Here is a 17,341-nt window from a genome sequence, read left to right as displayed (position 1 = left end):
TTTTTATACGATCGTCTTCAAGATTCAAGGGTTCTGGGTTGTAGTTTGATAGTTTCAGGTATTTACTGCTAACTCTTTCAATTCATTAGAACCTAAAAAGGGTTTTCTATATTATGCGTAAGAGTGGCCCACCAGAGTGACCTCTCAGCTCCTTTTGGAATCTCTCAGCCACTGAAACTTATTTCATTTCATTTCACATCCCCCTTTTGGTCAAGAAGATATTCTCCATCCCACAATGCTGGGTCCAGATTCCTGCCCAGGGGTCATATTCCACGTTGCCAGGGGAATTTACACCCCTGGGTGTCAGATTCCACATATGGGGGAGGGCAGTGATTTTCATCTGCCGAGTTGGCTTAGCTAGAGAGAGAGGGCCATATCTGAGCAACAAAGAGGCATTCAGGATGAGACACATAGGCACAGTTATCAGCAGGCCTAGCCTCTTCTTTGCAGTAACAGTCTTCCCAAGGGCAATTCCCGTGATTGAGGGCTCAGCCCATCAAACCACCAGTCCCCAATGTCTGTAAGCACATCAGTAACCATCGAGGTGGGGAAGCCCAACATCCCATGCATTCTCCCTCAGCAGTGTTCACAGTAGTGGTACCATATAGTATTTCTCTTTTTGTGCCTGGCTTATTTTGCTCAGCATTATGTCTTTAAGGGTCATCCAAGTTGTCTCATGTTTCACGACATCGTTCCTTCTTACTGCTGCATAGTATTCTATTGTGTGTATATACCACATTTTATTTATCCACTCATCTGTTGAAGGACATTTGCGTTGTTTCCATCTCTTGGCAATTGTGAATAATGCTGCTGTGAACATTGGCGTGCAGATACCTGTTCGCATCACTGCTTTCAGATCTTCCGGTGTATACCGAGAAGTGCCATCGCTGGATTGAAGGGTAACTCTATATCTAGTTTTCTAAGGAACTGCCAGACTGAATTCCAGAGTGGCTGAACCGTTATACAGTCCCACCAACAATGAATAAGAGTTCCCATTTCTCCACATCCTCTCCAGCATTTGTAGTTTCCTGTTTGTTTAATGGCAGCCATTCTAATTGGTGTGAGGTGGTACCTCGTTGTGGTCTTAATTTGCATCTCTATAATAGCTAGTGAAGCTGAACGTTTTTTCATGGGTTTTTTTTTGGCCATTTGTATTTCCCTTTCAGAGAACTGTCTCTTCCTATCTTTTGCCCATTTTATAATTGGGCTGTCTGTACTATTGTCATTGAGTTGTAGGATTTCTTTATATATGCAAGATATCAGTCTTTTGTCAGATACATGGTTTCCAAAAATTTTTTCCCATTGAGTTGGCTGCCTCTTCACCTTTTTGACAAATTCCTTTGAGGTACAGAAACTTCTAAGCTTGAGGAGTTCCCATTTATCTATTTTTTCCTTTGTTGCTTGTGCTTTGGGTGTAACATCTAGAAAGTGACCTCCTAACACAAGGTCTTGAAGATGTCTCTCTATATTATCTTCTAGGAGTTTTATGGTACTGTCGTTTATATTGAGGTCTTTGATCCGCTTTGAGTTAATTTTTGTGTAGGCGTCCTCTTTCATTCTTTTGGATATGGATATCTAACTCTCCCAGCCCCATTTGTTGAAAAGACTGTTATGTCCCAGTTCAGTGGCTTTGGGGGCCTTATCAAAGATCAGTCGGCCGTACATGTGGGGGTCTATCGCTAAATCGATTCCATTGATTGATATATCTATCTTTGTACCAGTACCATGCTGTTTTGACTACTGTGACTTTATAGTAAGCTTCAAAGTCAGGGAGTGTAAGTCCTCCCACTTTGTTTTTCTTTTTTAGAGTGTTTTTAGCAATTTGAGTCATCTTCGCTTTCCAAATAAATTTGATGACTAGTTTTTCCAAGTCTGCAAGGTAGGTTGTTGGAATTTTGATTGGGATTGCATAGAATCTGTAGATGAGTTTGGGTAGAATTGACATCTTAATGACATTTAGCTTTCCTATCCATGAACATGGAATATTTTTCCATCTTTTAAGGTCCCCTTCTATTTCTTTTAGTAAGTTAGGTAGTTTTCTTTGTATAGGTCTTTTACATCTTTGGTTAAGTTTATTCCTAGGTACTTGATTTTTTTAGTTGCTATTGAAAATGGTATCTTTTTCTTGAGTGTCTCTTCAGTTTGTGCATTTCTAGCCTATAGAAACACTACTGACTTATGTGCATTAATCTTGTATCCTGCTACTTTGCTAAATTTGTTTATTAGATCTAGTAGCTGTATCGTCGATTTCTCAGGGTTTTCCAGATGTAAGATCATATCATCTGCAAACAATGACAGTTTTACTTCTTCTTTTCCAATTTGGATGCCTTTTATTTCTTTGTCTTGCCGGATTGCCCTGGCTAGCACTTCCAGCACAATGTTGAATAACAGTGGTGACAGCGGGCATCCTTGTCTTGTTCCTGATCTTAGAGGGAAGGCTTTCAGTCTCTCACCATTGAGTACTATGCTGGCTGTGGGTTTTTCATATATGCTCTTTATCATATTGAGGAAGTTTCCTTCAATTCCTACCTTTTGAAGTGTTTTTATCAAAAAGTGATGTTGGATTTTGTTGTATCCTTTTTCAGCATCTATTGAGATGATCCTTTGATTTTTCCCTTTTGATTTGTTAAAGTGTTATAATACATTGATTGATTTTCTTATGTTGAACCATCCTTGCATGCCTGGAATGAACCCCACTTGGTAATGGTGTACGATTTTCTTAATGTGTCTTTGGATTTGATTTGCAAGTATTTTGTTGAGAATTTTTGCATCTATATTCATTAGGGAGATTGGCCTGTAGTTTTCCTTTTTTGTGGCATCTTTGCCTGGTTTGGTATTAGATTGATGTTAGCTTCATAAAATGAGTTCGGTAGTGTTCCATTTTCTTCAATGTTTTGAAAGAGTTTAAGTAAGATTGGTTTCAGTTCTCTCTGGAAAGTTTGGTAGAATTCCCCTGTGAAGCCGTCTGGCCCTGGGCATTTATTCAAGCTTTTTGATGACTGATTGGATCTCTTTGCTTGTGATTGGTTGGTTGGGGTCTTCTGTTTCTTCTCTGGTCAGTCTAGGTTGTTCATATGTTTCCAGGAAATTGTCCATTTCCTCTACATTATCCAGTTTGTTGGCATACAGTTGTTCATAGTATCCTGTTATACTTTTTTTAATTTCTTTGGGATCGACAGTAATGTCACCTTTCTCGTTTATTATTTTGTTTATATGGGTCTTCTCTCTTTTTGATTTTGTCAGTCTAGCTAGGGGCTTGTCAATCTTGTTGATTTTCTCAAAGAACCAGCTGTTGGTGTTATTTATTCTCTCTATTGTTTTTTTTTGTCCTTTATGTCATTTATTTCTGTTTTAATACTTGTTATTTCTTTTCTTCTACTTGGTTTAGGATTAGTTTGCTGTTCATTTTCTAGCTTCTTCAGTTTCTCCATTAGTTCTATGATTTTAGCTCTTTCTTCCTTTTTGATGTGTGCGTTTAGTGCTATAAACGTCCCCCTCAGTACCGCTTTTGCTGCATCCCATAGGTTTTGATATGTTGTGTTCTCATTTTCATTTGTTTCTATATATTTAGCAATTTCTCTTGCTATTTCTTCTTTAACTCGCTGATTGTTAAGGAGTGTGTTGTTTAGCCTCCAGATATTTGTGAATTTTCTAAGTCTCTGATGGTTATTGACTTCTGATTCTATTCCATTGTGATCAGAGAATGTGCTTTGAATAATTTCATTTTTTAAAAATTTATTGAGGCTTGTTTTATGTTTTATGTTCTGGAGAAAGTTCCATGAGCACTAGAGAAGAATGTATATCCTGGTGATCTGGAATGTAATGTTCTATATATGTCTGTTCAATCCAATTCATTTATCAGATTATTTAGTTTTTCAGTTTCCTTATTGGCCTTCTGTCTGGTTGATCTATAGGAGAGAGTGATGTGTTGAAGTCTCCCAGAATTATTGTGGAAACATCTATTGCTTCTTTTAGTTTTGCCAGTGTTTGTCTCATGTATTTTGTGGCATCATGATTGGGTGCATAAACATTTATGGATTGTTATTTCTTCTTGTTGAATTACCCCTTTTATTAGTATGTAGTGGCCTTCTTTGTCTCTCATAACATCCTTGCATTTAAAGTCTATTTTATCTGAGATTAATATTGCTACTCCTGCTTTCTTCTGGCTGTAGCTTGCATGAAATATTCTTTCCATCCTTTCACTTTCAGTTTCTTTGTGTCCCTGTGTCGAAGATTATCTCTTTTATGCAACATATTGATAGTTCATATTTTTTTGATCCATTCTGCCAATCTGTGTCTTTTAATTGGGGAGTTTAATCCATTTACATTCAGCATTCTTACTATGAAGGCATTTCTTGAATCAGCCATCCTATCCTTTGGTTTATGTTTGTCAGATATATTTTTTCTCTCTCTCTCTTACTGTTCTTTAATGAACCAATATTGAATCTCTTTAGTACTGAAGCTTTCTCCATATCTCTTTTCTTTTTTTCTCTGTTGGTAGGGCTCCCTTTAGTATCTGAAGTAGGGCAGGTCTTTTACTAGCAAAATTTCTTGGTATTTGTGAAAAATTTAAGCTCTCCCTCAAATTTGAAGGAGAGTTTTGCTGGGTAAAGAATTCTTGGTTGGCAATTTTTCTTTCTCAGAATTTTAAATATGTCATGCCACTGCCTTCTCGCCTTCCTGGTGGCTGCTTAGTAGTCACTACTTAGTCTTATGTTGTTTCCTTTGTGTGTGGTGAATTGCTTTTCTCTTGCTGCTTTCAAAACTTGTTCCTTCTCTTCAGTATTTGACAGTCTGATCAGAATATGTCTCAGAGTGGGTTTATTTGGATTTATTCTAGTTGGAGTTTGCTGGGCATTTATGCTTTGTGTATTTATATTGTGTAGAATGTTTGGGGAGTTTTCCTCAACTATTTCTTTGAATACTCTTTCTAGACCTTTACCCTTCTCTTCCCCTTCTGGGACACCAATGAGTCTTATGTTTGTCATTTTATTTTATCTATCATATCTCTGAGGTCCTTTTCGATTGTTTCAGTTTTTCTCCCCATTCTTTCTTTTGTTCTTTCATTTTCTGTTTTGTCATCCTCCAGGTCACTGATTCATTGTTCAGCTTCCTCTAGTCTTGTACTATGAGTATCCAGAACGTTTTTAACTTGATCAACAGTTGCTTTTATTTCCATAAGATGATCTGTTTTTTTTAATTGACTCTTGCAGTTTCGTCTTTATGCTCTTCTAGAGTCTTCTTCTTGTCCTTTATATCCTGTGCCATGCTCTTGCTGTTTATCTTTAGTTCTTTGATTAATTGCTCCGAGTACTGAGTCTCCTCTCATCTTTTGATTTGGGTGTTTGGGTTTGGGTTATCCATATCGTCTGATTTCTTCATATGATTTAACATTTTCTGTTGTTTTTGGCCTCTTGGCATTTGGTTAACTTGATAGGGTTGTTTTAGAATATGTAGGCTAATTCAAAATCTAATCTCTAATTTGTCAGATCTACAGCTTGGTGGCGCACACTTTCTCTCACTGACCAGCAGGTGGTATCCACGAGCCACCTATTCCCCTCAAGGCAGTTCTCCCCAACTTTGTTTTTGTGTTGTGTGGGGGTCTGATCCTTGTGGGGGTCCAGTTGGTGCACCAAGTTTGGGTATGTTGTTAGTACTGTCCGCCCTGAATGTGTGGCATGTGTCTGAGCAGTTAAGGAGGGAGGGCGGCTTTAGTAATCAAACCTCCCAAGTGTTCTGGAGATTTAAGGCTGTAGCAAGAGTCTAATCCTTCGGTTCAGTCTTGCCACAGATTGTCTCTGCCACTGACGCACAAGTCCTTGGTATTGGCACAAGTCCCTGGGATTTCCGAGTGGGTCCCTCTTCCAAACTGTGTCCTCCCACAGCTGAGGGAAGGCTGTGCTATGTCACAGGTGTGCGCCGTCCCACAAGGGACGTTCTTGGCTGCTGGGCCGTGTAGGGGTGTTCCCAGCCTGCTGAAAGGATGGCTGTATGGGGAATGTTAATTTCCCCCTTTTCACACAGCTCCGCCTTCCCAGCTTTGGGACAGTTAGCTGTAGGTGCATGAAAGGCTATTGTCCATGCCTGATATTGTGGCTTGTGTGCGTGATGCTGGAAACACTTAACCGTCACAGTGGGATTTTTGGTGCAGCTCTGGGCTGCGGCTCCGGCCCTGGGCAGGAGCGTTCCCAGCCTGCTGGGAAGATGGCTATAAGCTACGTGGTTATTTTCCCCTTTTGGCTAACCTCTGCCTGCCTGGCTCCAAGACAGTTAGCAACAGGTGCGCGAAAGGCTATTGTCCACGCCAGATGTTGAGGCATTTGCACAGCCCTTTCCTACCACGCTTCACTGTGCGGTTCTTGCTGCCGTATCTGCAGCCGCTTGTGGGTTTTTGAAAAAAGAACTAGTCTGATTCCAAACGCCAACCCATGGTTTCCCCACACCACAGCATGGGTGCCGGATATTCAGCAGGCTTACTCACTTGTTTCAGAACGCAGACTCCCGGTTTCACCAAGTGCATGGTCCCTGTGGATCTAGCTGACCTTGTCCAGCTGGTGCATCGCTGGAACTGGTGTTGTGGGTCACTTTCTGGCTTTTATCTAGTATTTTTCATGGCACTGTTGTTTTTGCCATCTCTCCTAACCTCCTTATTCCGGAAGTCAAGAATGTCTTTTTGACTGCATGTTAGGAAAAGGATTTTTTAAATATGGCAAGAAATTAATACCCATTTGTAAAACATTGATGAGTTCAGTTACATTAAAATTAAGGATATCTGTTTATCATGAAGAAGGTAAAAGACAAACCACAAACGGGGAGAAAGATTTTTCTATCACGAATAACTGACAAAGGATTATTATCTGGAATATATGAAGATCTCATACATATAAGTAAGAAAAAGCAAACACCCCAACAGAAAAATAGGTAATAGACATGAAGAGACATTTCAAAGACTAGAATACTGAGTAGTCAGTAAACATATTGTATTAGTTTTCTGTTGCTCCATAACAAATTACCACTAACTTAGTGGTTTAAAACAGCATCCATTTATTATCTCACAATTCTGTAAGTTAGAAATCTAGGATGGTGTGGCTGGTCCTCTGTTCAGGGTTTCCCAAGGCTGAAATCAAGGTATTGGCTATCTGCATTCCTGTCTGGAGCACAGGTTCTTTTTCCAAACTATTCCTTTTATTGGTTGAATTCATTTCCTTGTGGCAATGTTCCATCTTTCTTTAATGAAGGATGTAGTCCCCATTTTCTTGCTGGCTGTTGGCCAGGGACCAGTGTAGGCTCTGAAAGGTCCCTCCCATGTCCCCATGCCCCCTTCCAGTTCAGCAACAGAGACCCTCATGTCAAATTTCTCTTACATTTTGGAATCTTTGACCTTTTTCACAACCAGTTGGAGAAAACTGTCTGCTTTTAAAGGGCTCATGTGATTAACTTGGACCCACCCATGTTATCTTTTTTAAAATTGTCTGATTAATCATCTTAAATACATCTCCAAAATCCCTCTTGCCATGTAATGTGACACAATCATGGGAGTAACAACCAGGGGTTGGAGATAATGACGGCCATCTTAGATTTCTGCATATCTCCCATGTGAAAATGTTCTCAACCTTATTAGCAATCAGAGATTTGCATGTTAAGACCACATTTAGGCATCATTTTTTTTACCCACTAGATTGTCAGACATTTAAAGAAATCTCATTGCACTCAGTGTTGGTGAGAATATAGATCAGCCGGAATTCTTATGCGCTGCTGGGAGGCTTGATAACAGTCACATTGGAAGACAGGTCAGCATCACATGGTAAAGTTGAAAGTGTGCATACTGCCACCCATGTATTCTACTTCTGAGTATATACTTCTAGAGAAACTCTTGACATACATGCACTAGGATACATGTACAAGAATATTCATAACATTATTGTTGTCAATAGCAAATAATTGGAAACAACTTAATGTTCATTAACAGGAAAATAGGTAAATAAATTATTGTCTAGTCACTTGTAGAATATTGTATAGCAGTGAAAATGAATAGCAACTACTTACAACATGGATGATTCTTAGAAACAGTGAAAAAGCAAACCACAGTGTAATGGAATTTTTGTTCAAGATTTTTTATTGGAAGAGAATACACATACCTAAAAGAATTTAAGTGTGCAGTTGATGATTTTTTTGTAAAATGAATATACCTGTGTAATAACCATCATTCAAATCAAGAGAGAAGACATTATCTGTAGGTACCTCACAGTTTTATTACAGCTTAATAATTAAGAAAAACTAAACAGTATTTTGTTTACATTTACCTACATTTGTGATAGAATTTTTTTTTTTTAAAGGCAAGGAGATGATAAACACAATATTCAGATTAGTGATTACCTTACCTCTGGTGTGTGTGTGCGGGTTGCAAAATGCAGATAGGGAAGTACACAGACACAAACAAAGAATACACTGATTATGCAACAGCATTTTTCATTTCTAGTTATTAAGTTGGTGAGTTTATGGGTTTCATTTTGTTATGCTTCATTATTTATATATGTTACATGTATTGTTTTGTATGTATCAAATATTTTATAATACTTATTTTAAAGAAGGATTGATCTGAAGATTGCATCAGAGAGGGTATTTCAGATAAAAGCTACAACATATGCAGAGGTCATTTATAAAAATGACTAAGCTGTATAGTAATACTCAAGTCAGGTTTAGAAATGAGAAGTCTGATTTTGAGTTCTTGCAGTGTGAGTTAAAGTTAAAAAAAAAATAGATTTGTACTACATCATGGTGAATTCCAGGTGAAGATGCGACTTGGGAGTAAACATTATATTGGTTTAGATACAAGCTTTTGCTGAGATATCCAAGCAGAAAGGTAATTACATGAGAAAATTAGTATTTAAAACATTTTAGTAAATATAGGCCTGTAAGTGACTGAAGAATACATTTGCAGAGTGAATAAAGCTAAGCATCTGATTTTTGTGTTGAAAGGAATATGGGATAGTGAATGGCATTCAAAGAATTTTGAGTTAGAACTCAGTTTAAATAACTGCTCTGTTGTTTGATATCCATGTATCCTTGGTCAAGTAATGGAAACTCTGAGGTTCTATACAAATGAGCATAATATCTCCTAGTATTGTTGCAAGGGATAAATGAAAATATGAAAAGCCCATGACCTAGTTTCTAGTATATGTTAAATATTCAACAGATGTTTTTAAAACAGGGCATCCTAAGCTCTTTGTTTTTCAAATATATTTGAGATATCTTTTGATTAAAATAAACTTTATCACTTTAGCAAAGTATATTAACTACAACTTTGGAGTTGCTCTTTATAGCATGCATATTATACTACTTTATTTTATAAATGAGATAAAATTTTTCTCTAATTCCTAATAATTAGTAAGTATATTCTTTTTCCTGCTGATCATTCCTTTTGTTTTCATTACAGATCAATGTAAGAGTAACTACAATGGATGCTGAGCTGGAATTTGCTATTCAGCCCAATACAACAGGCAAACAACTTTTTGACCAGGTATCTTTAGCCACTTGAAGTATGCAACTTTTTAACTCCATAGTGTGGATGCTATTGCATCCTTCTTTCTTTGGTTTCCTGTACCTTTACTATTAATGCAGCATTGTAGCACTTGGGATTTTTCAGTATCTGTTCAGATATTTTGAACAGCTGTAGGGATATTCTTTATTCTTTTGCATTCCTAAAATAAAATAAAATTCCTAAAATAGAACATTTAGAAATAATTATTAAACAAGTATTTAACATCTGCTATGCAAGTCATTGTAATGGGAACTAAAAGAGATAGAAAGATATATTCTATATAGTCCTTGAATATACTCTTTAGGAAAGATGATAGTATTAAAAATAACTGCAATACCAGCCAGGTTGCATCTGTGCCAGAGGAAGGTTTTAACTGAACTGCTGTAGGTATTTAGACACAGAAATATAACTCCACATGGAGTGCGTGTTGGAGGAGGCTTTTGATTTGTACCTTGAAGGAAGGATAAAATTTTAATAATTGGAAATGTTAGGAAGTAATTATTGCTGGTGGATGGTAAAGAGGGAACAAAGACTCAGAGGGAAGTGTCTTGAGGGAATAATGCTTGGTTAGAAGAGAAACCTGGGTCTTGCACCTTGCAGATTATGATATGTTAATTCAGCAAACATTAGGTGCCTGTTATATGACAGACATTGATTCACCCTCTGGAGTAAAGAAGATATATGAGGCATTGTTCTTCTCAATGAACCCATAAAGTAGATGGAATGGGGGTGGGAGGAGTCAGACACATACATAAGTAATAGTATGATGATTGTTATGGCAACACAGAAGAGGGGCATCTTATTTTCTGTAGGTGGAATGAAGGGTAATAGGGAAAGCTTCCTTGGGGAGGTGATCCCGAAGCAGAACTTTTAAAGCATGAGGAGGCATTAGCCAATTAAGGAGGTAGTGGAATGGGTAGAGATTCTAGACAGAGAGTACAGTGACAGCAAAGGCACAGGGACTTGTAGGCTGTAAGTAGGCTGCTGATGTCATAGGCTCATAGCAAGGCTAGTCAAGGGTTAAATCATGGAGTGTTATGCATGTCATGCTAAGGAACTTGGACTCCTGGTTTTTGTTTTTCAATATTGAGTTCACATTAGAATCACTTGAGGAGCTCCAAAAACAAAGGCAATACTTGGAAACCATCTCCAGAGATTCTGATTTAATTGTTGTTGTTGTTTTTAAAGCTCCCCAGGTAATGCTAAAACAGGGTTGAGAACTACTGTTTAAGTAATCAAGTTTTATTGAGAAAAGAAGGAAAGAGATTGGTACCCAGAGGTGAAGTGATTAAGAAGGTGAAGACATTGCAAAGGAGAGAGAGGAAGATGATGTCTTCCATGGCATTAGACTTAGAGGAGGATAAACTTTTACGTATCAGCAGAAGAGCAGTAGTCTTTAGTCAGACTAACTTGATCCTTTTTTTTTTCCCCTCTATTGTGCCCTCATGGTGATTTATTTTTAAATGAGAAGTTTAATTTTTGTTTCTTTCATTGCATTGAATTCATTTTATTTATTTTTTTGTTACATTTTATTTTGAAATAAATTCAAAGTTATAGGAAAAGTTGCAAAAACAATACAAACCCCATACACAGAACTCCAGCATTCCCTGACCCCCTTCTGATACCCCGATCCACTAACTTTAACATGTTGTCACACCACTATTTCTTTCCCTCCCTCCCGCCTTCCCTCTCCCTATCTATCATCCATCATCTATTGCTCTGTCTTCTGAACCTATGAGAGCTAGCTGCACACATCCTTGAACAAACACTGTAATTCACATATACAATTCCCATGAACAACAACATTCTTTTATGCAATCCCATTAAGCGCAGCTAATAAGTACAAGAGATCCAACAATGATACAAAGCTTACATTCTATATTTCCTTTTCCTTATGTTTCAGCTGTGTCCCTTGGAGCCTCCTGTCATCCATCCTCAGATCCCATCCGGGGTCATCCTTGGCATTCAGTTGTCATCTATTTAGACTGTCTTTTTTTTTTTTTTTTTTCTCAATTGTGGAAATACATATATAGCCTAAATCTTCCCATTTCACCTCCTCCCTAGCATTCCATTAGTGGGATTGATCACATTTAGAATGTTGTAGTGCTGTCACCTTCCCACCATCCATTACTAGAAATTTCCCTTCACCTCAAACAGCAACCCTACACTCATTTCTTAAGTCCCCATTGCCCCTTCCCCCATTTCTCTTAACCCATACTCCACTTTTCATCTCTATGGTCATATTCTCTGATAATTTCTTTGTGTTTACTGTGGGACTTAAAATTAAACTCTTAAATCCATAACAATCTTGTTTTTCTTTGATACCAACTTAATTTCAATAGAGCACATAAACTATGTACCTATACTCCTCCATTCCCCCACCTTTATATAGTTCTTGTCAAAAATTGCATATTTTACATTGAGTTCAAAACCACTGATTTGTCATTAGAGTTTGTGTATTTTATATCATGTAGGAAGTAAATAGTGGAGTTACAATTCAAAAATTATTGACTTCTATTTGTATTCCATTGTGGTCAGAGATTGTGCTTTGAATATGTTCAATTGTTTTTTTTGTTTGTTTTTGTTTTTGTTTTTGTTTTTAATTTATTAGGCTTGTTTTATGTCCCAGCATATGGTTCATTCTGGAGAAAGATCTGTGATCACTAGAGAAAAATGAGTATCCTGGTGATTTGGGATGTAAGGTTCTATATATGTCTGTTAAAATTCTCTATATCTCTTTCTCCTTTCTTTGTTTCTCTGTTGGTAGGGCTCCCTTTAGTATCTGAAGTAGGGTAGGTCTTTTATTGGCAAAGTCTCTCAGCATTTGTTTGTCTGTGAAAAATGTAAGCTCTCCCTCAAATTTGAAGGAGAGTTTGGTGGATAAAGTATTCTTGGTTGGAAATTTTTCTCTCTTAGAGTTTTAAATATGTCATGCCACTGCCTTCTCGCCTCCATGGTGGCCGCTGAGTAGTCACAACTTAGTCTTATGTTGTTTCCTTTGTATGTGGTGAATTGCTTTTCTCTTGCTGCTTTCAGAACTTGCTCTTTCTCTACAGTATTTGAGAGTCTGATCAGAATATGTCTCGGAGTGGGTTTATTTGGATTTATTCTATTTGGAGTTTGCTGGGCATTTATGTTTTGTGTATTTATATTGTGTAGGAGGTTTGGGAAGTTTTCCCCAACAGTTTCTTTGAATACTCTTTCTAGACCTTAACCCTTCTCTTCCCCTTCTGGGACACCAGTGAGTCTTAAATTTGGACGTCTTATTTTATCTGTCGTATCCCTGAGATCCTTTTCAGTTTTTTTCTCCATTCTTTCTTTTGTTCTTTCATTTTCTGTTCGGTGGATCTCTAGGACACTGAGTCGTTGTTCAACTTCCTCTAATTGTGTATTATGAGTATCCAGAGTCTTTTTAATTTGGCCAAAAATTTGTTTTATTTCCATAAGATCTTCTGTTTTTTTATTTAATCTTGCAATTTCTTCTTTATGCTCTTCTAGGGTCTTCTTATGCCCCTTTTATCCTGCTCCATGGACTTCTTCATGTCTTTTATATCCTGTGCCATGTTTTCGTTCCTTGATTGTAATTGTTTAATTAACTGTGCCAAGTACTGTGTCTCTTCTGATATTTTGATTTCGGTGTTTGGAATCGGGTTCTCCATACCATCTGGTTTCATCATATGCATTAAGATTTTCTGTTGTTTTTGGCCTCTTGGCATTTGCTTTGCTTGATAGGGTTCTTTCAAGTTGTAAAAAAAAAAAAAAATCTAATTTTTCAGAAATACAAGTTGGTGGTGTACACTTTCTCCAACTAACCAGCAGATGGTGTCTGCAAGTCACCTACACCCCTCAAGTCGGTTCTCCCCAACTCTGTCTCTGTGGTTTGTGGGGAAATGATTTTTGTGGGGTTCAGTTGGTGAACTCAGTTTGGGCTTGTTGTTGGAGCTGTCCGCCCTGAATGTGGTGTGTGTGTCTGGGTGGTCGGGAGGCAGGGCTGCTTTAATATTCAAACCTCCCAGGTGTTCCTGGAGATTCAAGGCTGTTGCAAGAGTCTAAGCCTTCATTTCAGTTTTGCCCCAGATTTTCTCTGTCGCTGATCCACAAACCACTGGCATTGATGTAGCGTCCCTGGGTTTTCCGAGCAGGCCCCCCTTCTCAGCTGTGATCTTCCAGGACCTCTGCTGAGGGAAGGCTGTGCTACATCACTAGTGCACGTCGTCCCTCAGGGGAAGCCCCGGCTTGCTCTCTGCCTGACACAAAGATTAGCCTATAATTCTTGACTGGTGTAAGTTCTGAATGAAAGGCAGGTAGTAGAGCTGGGCCCCACCCTTTTCCTCTTAGAGAAGATGGACACCTTAGGGGGAGGTCATTAGCATTTCAGTGGTCTCTCTCTGCCTGTGCCACACCCCTGTCTGGGTCACAGAACTGGGAACTGAAAATGGCCGAGGCTTTCTCCACAGAGCTAGTGTGAGGCGACCCTCCGGCTCTCCAAGGTTAGTCGTCACCCAAAGCCTCTGTCTACTTGTTGGGGATTCGTACCTCATAGTGAGCAGTTCACACTCGCTAATTAAAACCCCAGTTGGAGCTCAGCTGAGCTATATTCACTTGCTGGGAGAAGGCTTCTCTCTGGCACCATGAGGCTTTGTAGCTCGGGCTGTGGGGGAGGGGTCTCCCGATTTGGATCTGCAGTTCTTACTTACAGGTTTTATGCTGTGATCTCGGGCAAACCTCCCAATTCAGGTTAGTGTATGATGAATGGATGCTCATATTTGTCCCCCTGCAGTTATTCCGGATTATTTACTAGTTGTTTCTGGTTTTTTTTTCAGTTGTTCCAGGGCAACTACTTGGCTTTCACTCCTCTCTATGCCGCCATCTTGGATCCTCCTTAACTTGATCTTAAAAAATGAGAGCGAGAGTTTCTGGCACTGCAGCAGCGCATAACATATTACAGATCTTATTTCCGTTAGATCTCATTCTATCTCATGGTGATCCAAAACCTGAGCCTGATGAAATAAAACTGAAAAATTCCTGGAAATTATTTCTTCTCTTGACAAGTAGTATTCTTTATATCCTGATTAGTTAATTAATGAACTTGAAATCCTTGATAAGGTCTTTTTGGAGGCTGAAGGGTGCTTTTTGTTTTTTTCCTGAATTTTTAAAGCAAAATCATTAGCATCTACCTTGTACTATACTTTATTGACACTTTACCTTGTGAGCTAATATCCACTTCTGGTGATTCTTCTAGACCTCCTGTTTTTAAAAATATAGTCTCTTATTTGAATAAAAATTTGTATGGAGTTAGCATCTATTATAGTTCATAGCAAATTGAAATGTTATTTATAGTGAGCAAAATGTTTGTTTTGGCTAAAAACTAATGAGCAGTTGGGCCTTTTTGGTATTGGATTCTGATAAATTTTTTTTAATTGAATAGAATTGCTTTAGTTTGGATACCAGGAAAAAAGAAATCTCAATTATTATAGTGCAGTAAAGTGTAATAGTTTAAAATTGTGGGCTCTGGAGCCACACAGCTTGCAATAGAGTACTGGTTTTAGGTATTGGAATTTGGACATTCCTTACTCTCTTTTTGCCTCATTTTTCCCATCTGTACAATTATGATTATAACTTGTATCCCTCAGAGGTTTGTTGGGAAAAATAAATGAGAATCCATGTAAATTACATACAGCAGAACAGTGTTTGACACATAGTAACATATATATGTATACCTATCATATTGTATATCATTGTATATGTATATCAATTGTATATATCAATATGTAACAAAGGTCTAGATTAATGTTGTCTGTTATGGGGTCTCTCAGCAATTCTTTAATCACTCTTGTTTCCTGGCAGCTTTCCTTAAGCCTGAATGCAAGGATCTGAAAAAGACTTCACCTTTGGTTTAGGGAGTGTAAGTAGGTGTTTCAGTTTCCTAGGCTGCTGGAGGCAGATACCATGAAATGGGTTGGCCAACAGTAGGAATTTATTAGGTTAACAGTTTTGAGGCTGAGAAGAAGGTTCAAATCAGGGCATCATCAAGGTGATGCTTTCTTCCCGAAGACCAGCTGCTGGTGATCCTTGACTCCTCTGCCATGCAAGGCACAGGGTGGTGTCTGCTGGTCTTCCCTTCTCTTCCCGATTTCGGTGCTTTCAGCTTCTGGCTTCTGTGTCTTTCTCTCTCTCTCTCTCTGTATTCATCCCATTTATGAAGGACTCCAGTAAGAGGATTAAGACCCACCCTGGGCCAGTCATGCCTTAACTGAAGTAACCTCATCAAAAGGACCTACTAACAAACATTTACACCTGCAGGCATGGATTAGCTCTAGGAACATGATTTTCTGGGGTACATACAGTTCCAAACCACCATACTCCACCCTTGCACCCCAAAAAGACATGTTCTTTCTGTTTGCAAAATACATTCATCCCATCACAATATCCCAAAAGCCTGAAGTCATTTTAGTAACAATGCTAATTATGAAGTCTCATCAAAATTGGTTATAGGTATTGTCTGTACTGGGGCACAATTCCCCTCCAACTGTGGACCTATGAAATGCTGAGAACAGGTGGTCTGCGTCCAGTCTACAAAGGAGGGACAGGCATAGGATAAACATTCCTGTTCTGATAGGGAGAAATTGGAAGGAAAACAGGAGGTCACAGATCTGAAACAATTCCAAAACCCTTCAGGGCATACTCCCATTAGATTTCAAAGTCTGAGAATCACCCATAGTATGATGTTTTTCCTCTGGGCCTGATGGAACAGCAGCCCCACCTTTTCTGAGTGCTTGCATGCGGCCGTGCTCTCCCTGAATACTGTCATGAAGGTTCCCTCCTTATCAAACATCGGATGGTGGTAGCCAGATTTACTGCAATCCCCCAGGCATCTGAGAAAACTGGGGTGGTAACGCTTCCTGAACAACGGGGCAGAAGGCCCGCCCTCTCCAAGTGCCGGGGCATACCCACCTTTTCCACACATGTGGATGGGCATGTTCTCTTGGCCTGAGGAGATGTTTTCACTCCAGATCTCAGCTTCCATGGTTCTGCCTTTGAAGTCATTTTTCCTTCAATCTGTCTCTTTTCTATCCCTTTTAGTCCAGATCTCACACATGCAAAAAATACTTTTTGGTTTTGCATGTAGTGCACAGGGGTTCAAACCATCAGATAAAAGAACTTCCTGCAAATCCTTTCTGGATAACTGCATTTCCAATCTTGACTTACACTGAAATGGCTGGCTGGATCCATTTTCAACTAGACCCTCACATGGAGCACTATTCTGTGGGAACCTACTTTCCAAAAGCTCAGAATTTCCAAACCATCAATTTCTGGTTTCTTTGTGCCCAGGACTGCAGTTCTCAGGTTATCCCTTTCCTCTGGCATTTTACTATAAGCTGCAAGGAGAAACCAGGCTGTGTTTTTTTTCCACATTTAGGTTTGGAGATCTCCCCAGCTAAATCTCCAAGCTTGTCACTTCCAAATTCTGCCTTCCGTCTGACATCAGGATTCAATTTTGCCAAGTTCTCTGCCATCTTAAAGCATAGGTCACCTTTCTTCTAGTCTGCAATGACACATTCATGATTTCTGTCTAAGGTCTCATCAGAAGTACCTTTAGCATCCATATTTCTACCAACAAACACTGTCTTCAAAACAATCTAGACCTTTTCTATTATGTACGTTACAGTTCTTCTAGTCTCTACTCACTCTCCAGTTACAGAGCCATTTCCACATATTTGTTATTTGCAATAGCACACCCCACTCCCAGTACCAAAGTTTGTTTTAGTGTCCTAGGCTGCTGAGAGCAGATACCATGAA

The 17,341-nt window shown here is 38.8% G+C and overlaps 1 protein-coding gene across 2 annotated transcripts in view; it reads left to right on the top strand.

Annotated features, from left to right (window-relative positions):
- RDX (radixin) overlaps positions 1-17,341 on the top strand; it is a 152,276-nt gene that overhangs the window by 35,844 nt on the left and 99,091 nt on the right. For both annotated transcript variants that reach the window (XM_037841375.1, XM_037841376.1), the window contains exon 3: positions 9,437-9,520. In XM_037841375.1, the coding sequence (XP_037697303.1) occupies positions 9,437-9,520 (84 nt within the window). The remainder of the gene's footprint in view (positions 1-9,436; positions 9,521-17,341) is intronic.

The sequence above is a fragment of the Choloepus didactylus genome, chromosome 6 (genome assembly GCF_015220235.1).
Source record: "Choloepus didactylus isolate mChoDid1 chromosome 6, mChoDid1.pri, whole genome shotgun sequence".
In the NCBI taxonomy this organism is placed as follows: domain Eukaryota; kingdom Metazoa; phylum Chordata; class Mammalia; order Pilosa; family Megalonychidae; genus Choloepus; species Choloepus didactylus.
Note: the sequence above shows the minus strand (reverse complement) of the source record. Positions and strands in the feature narration are given on the sequence as shown.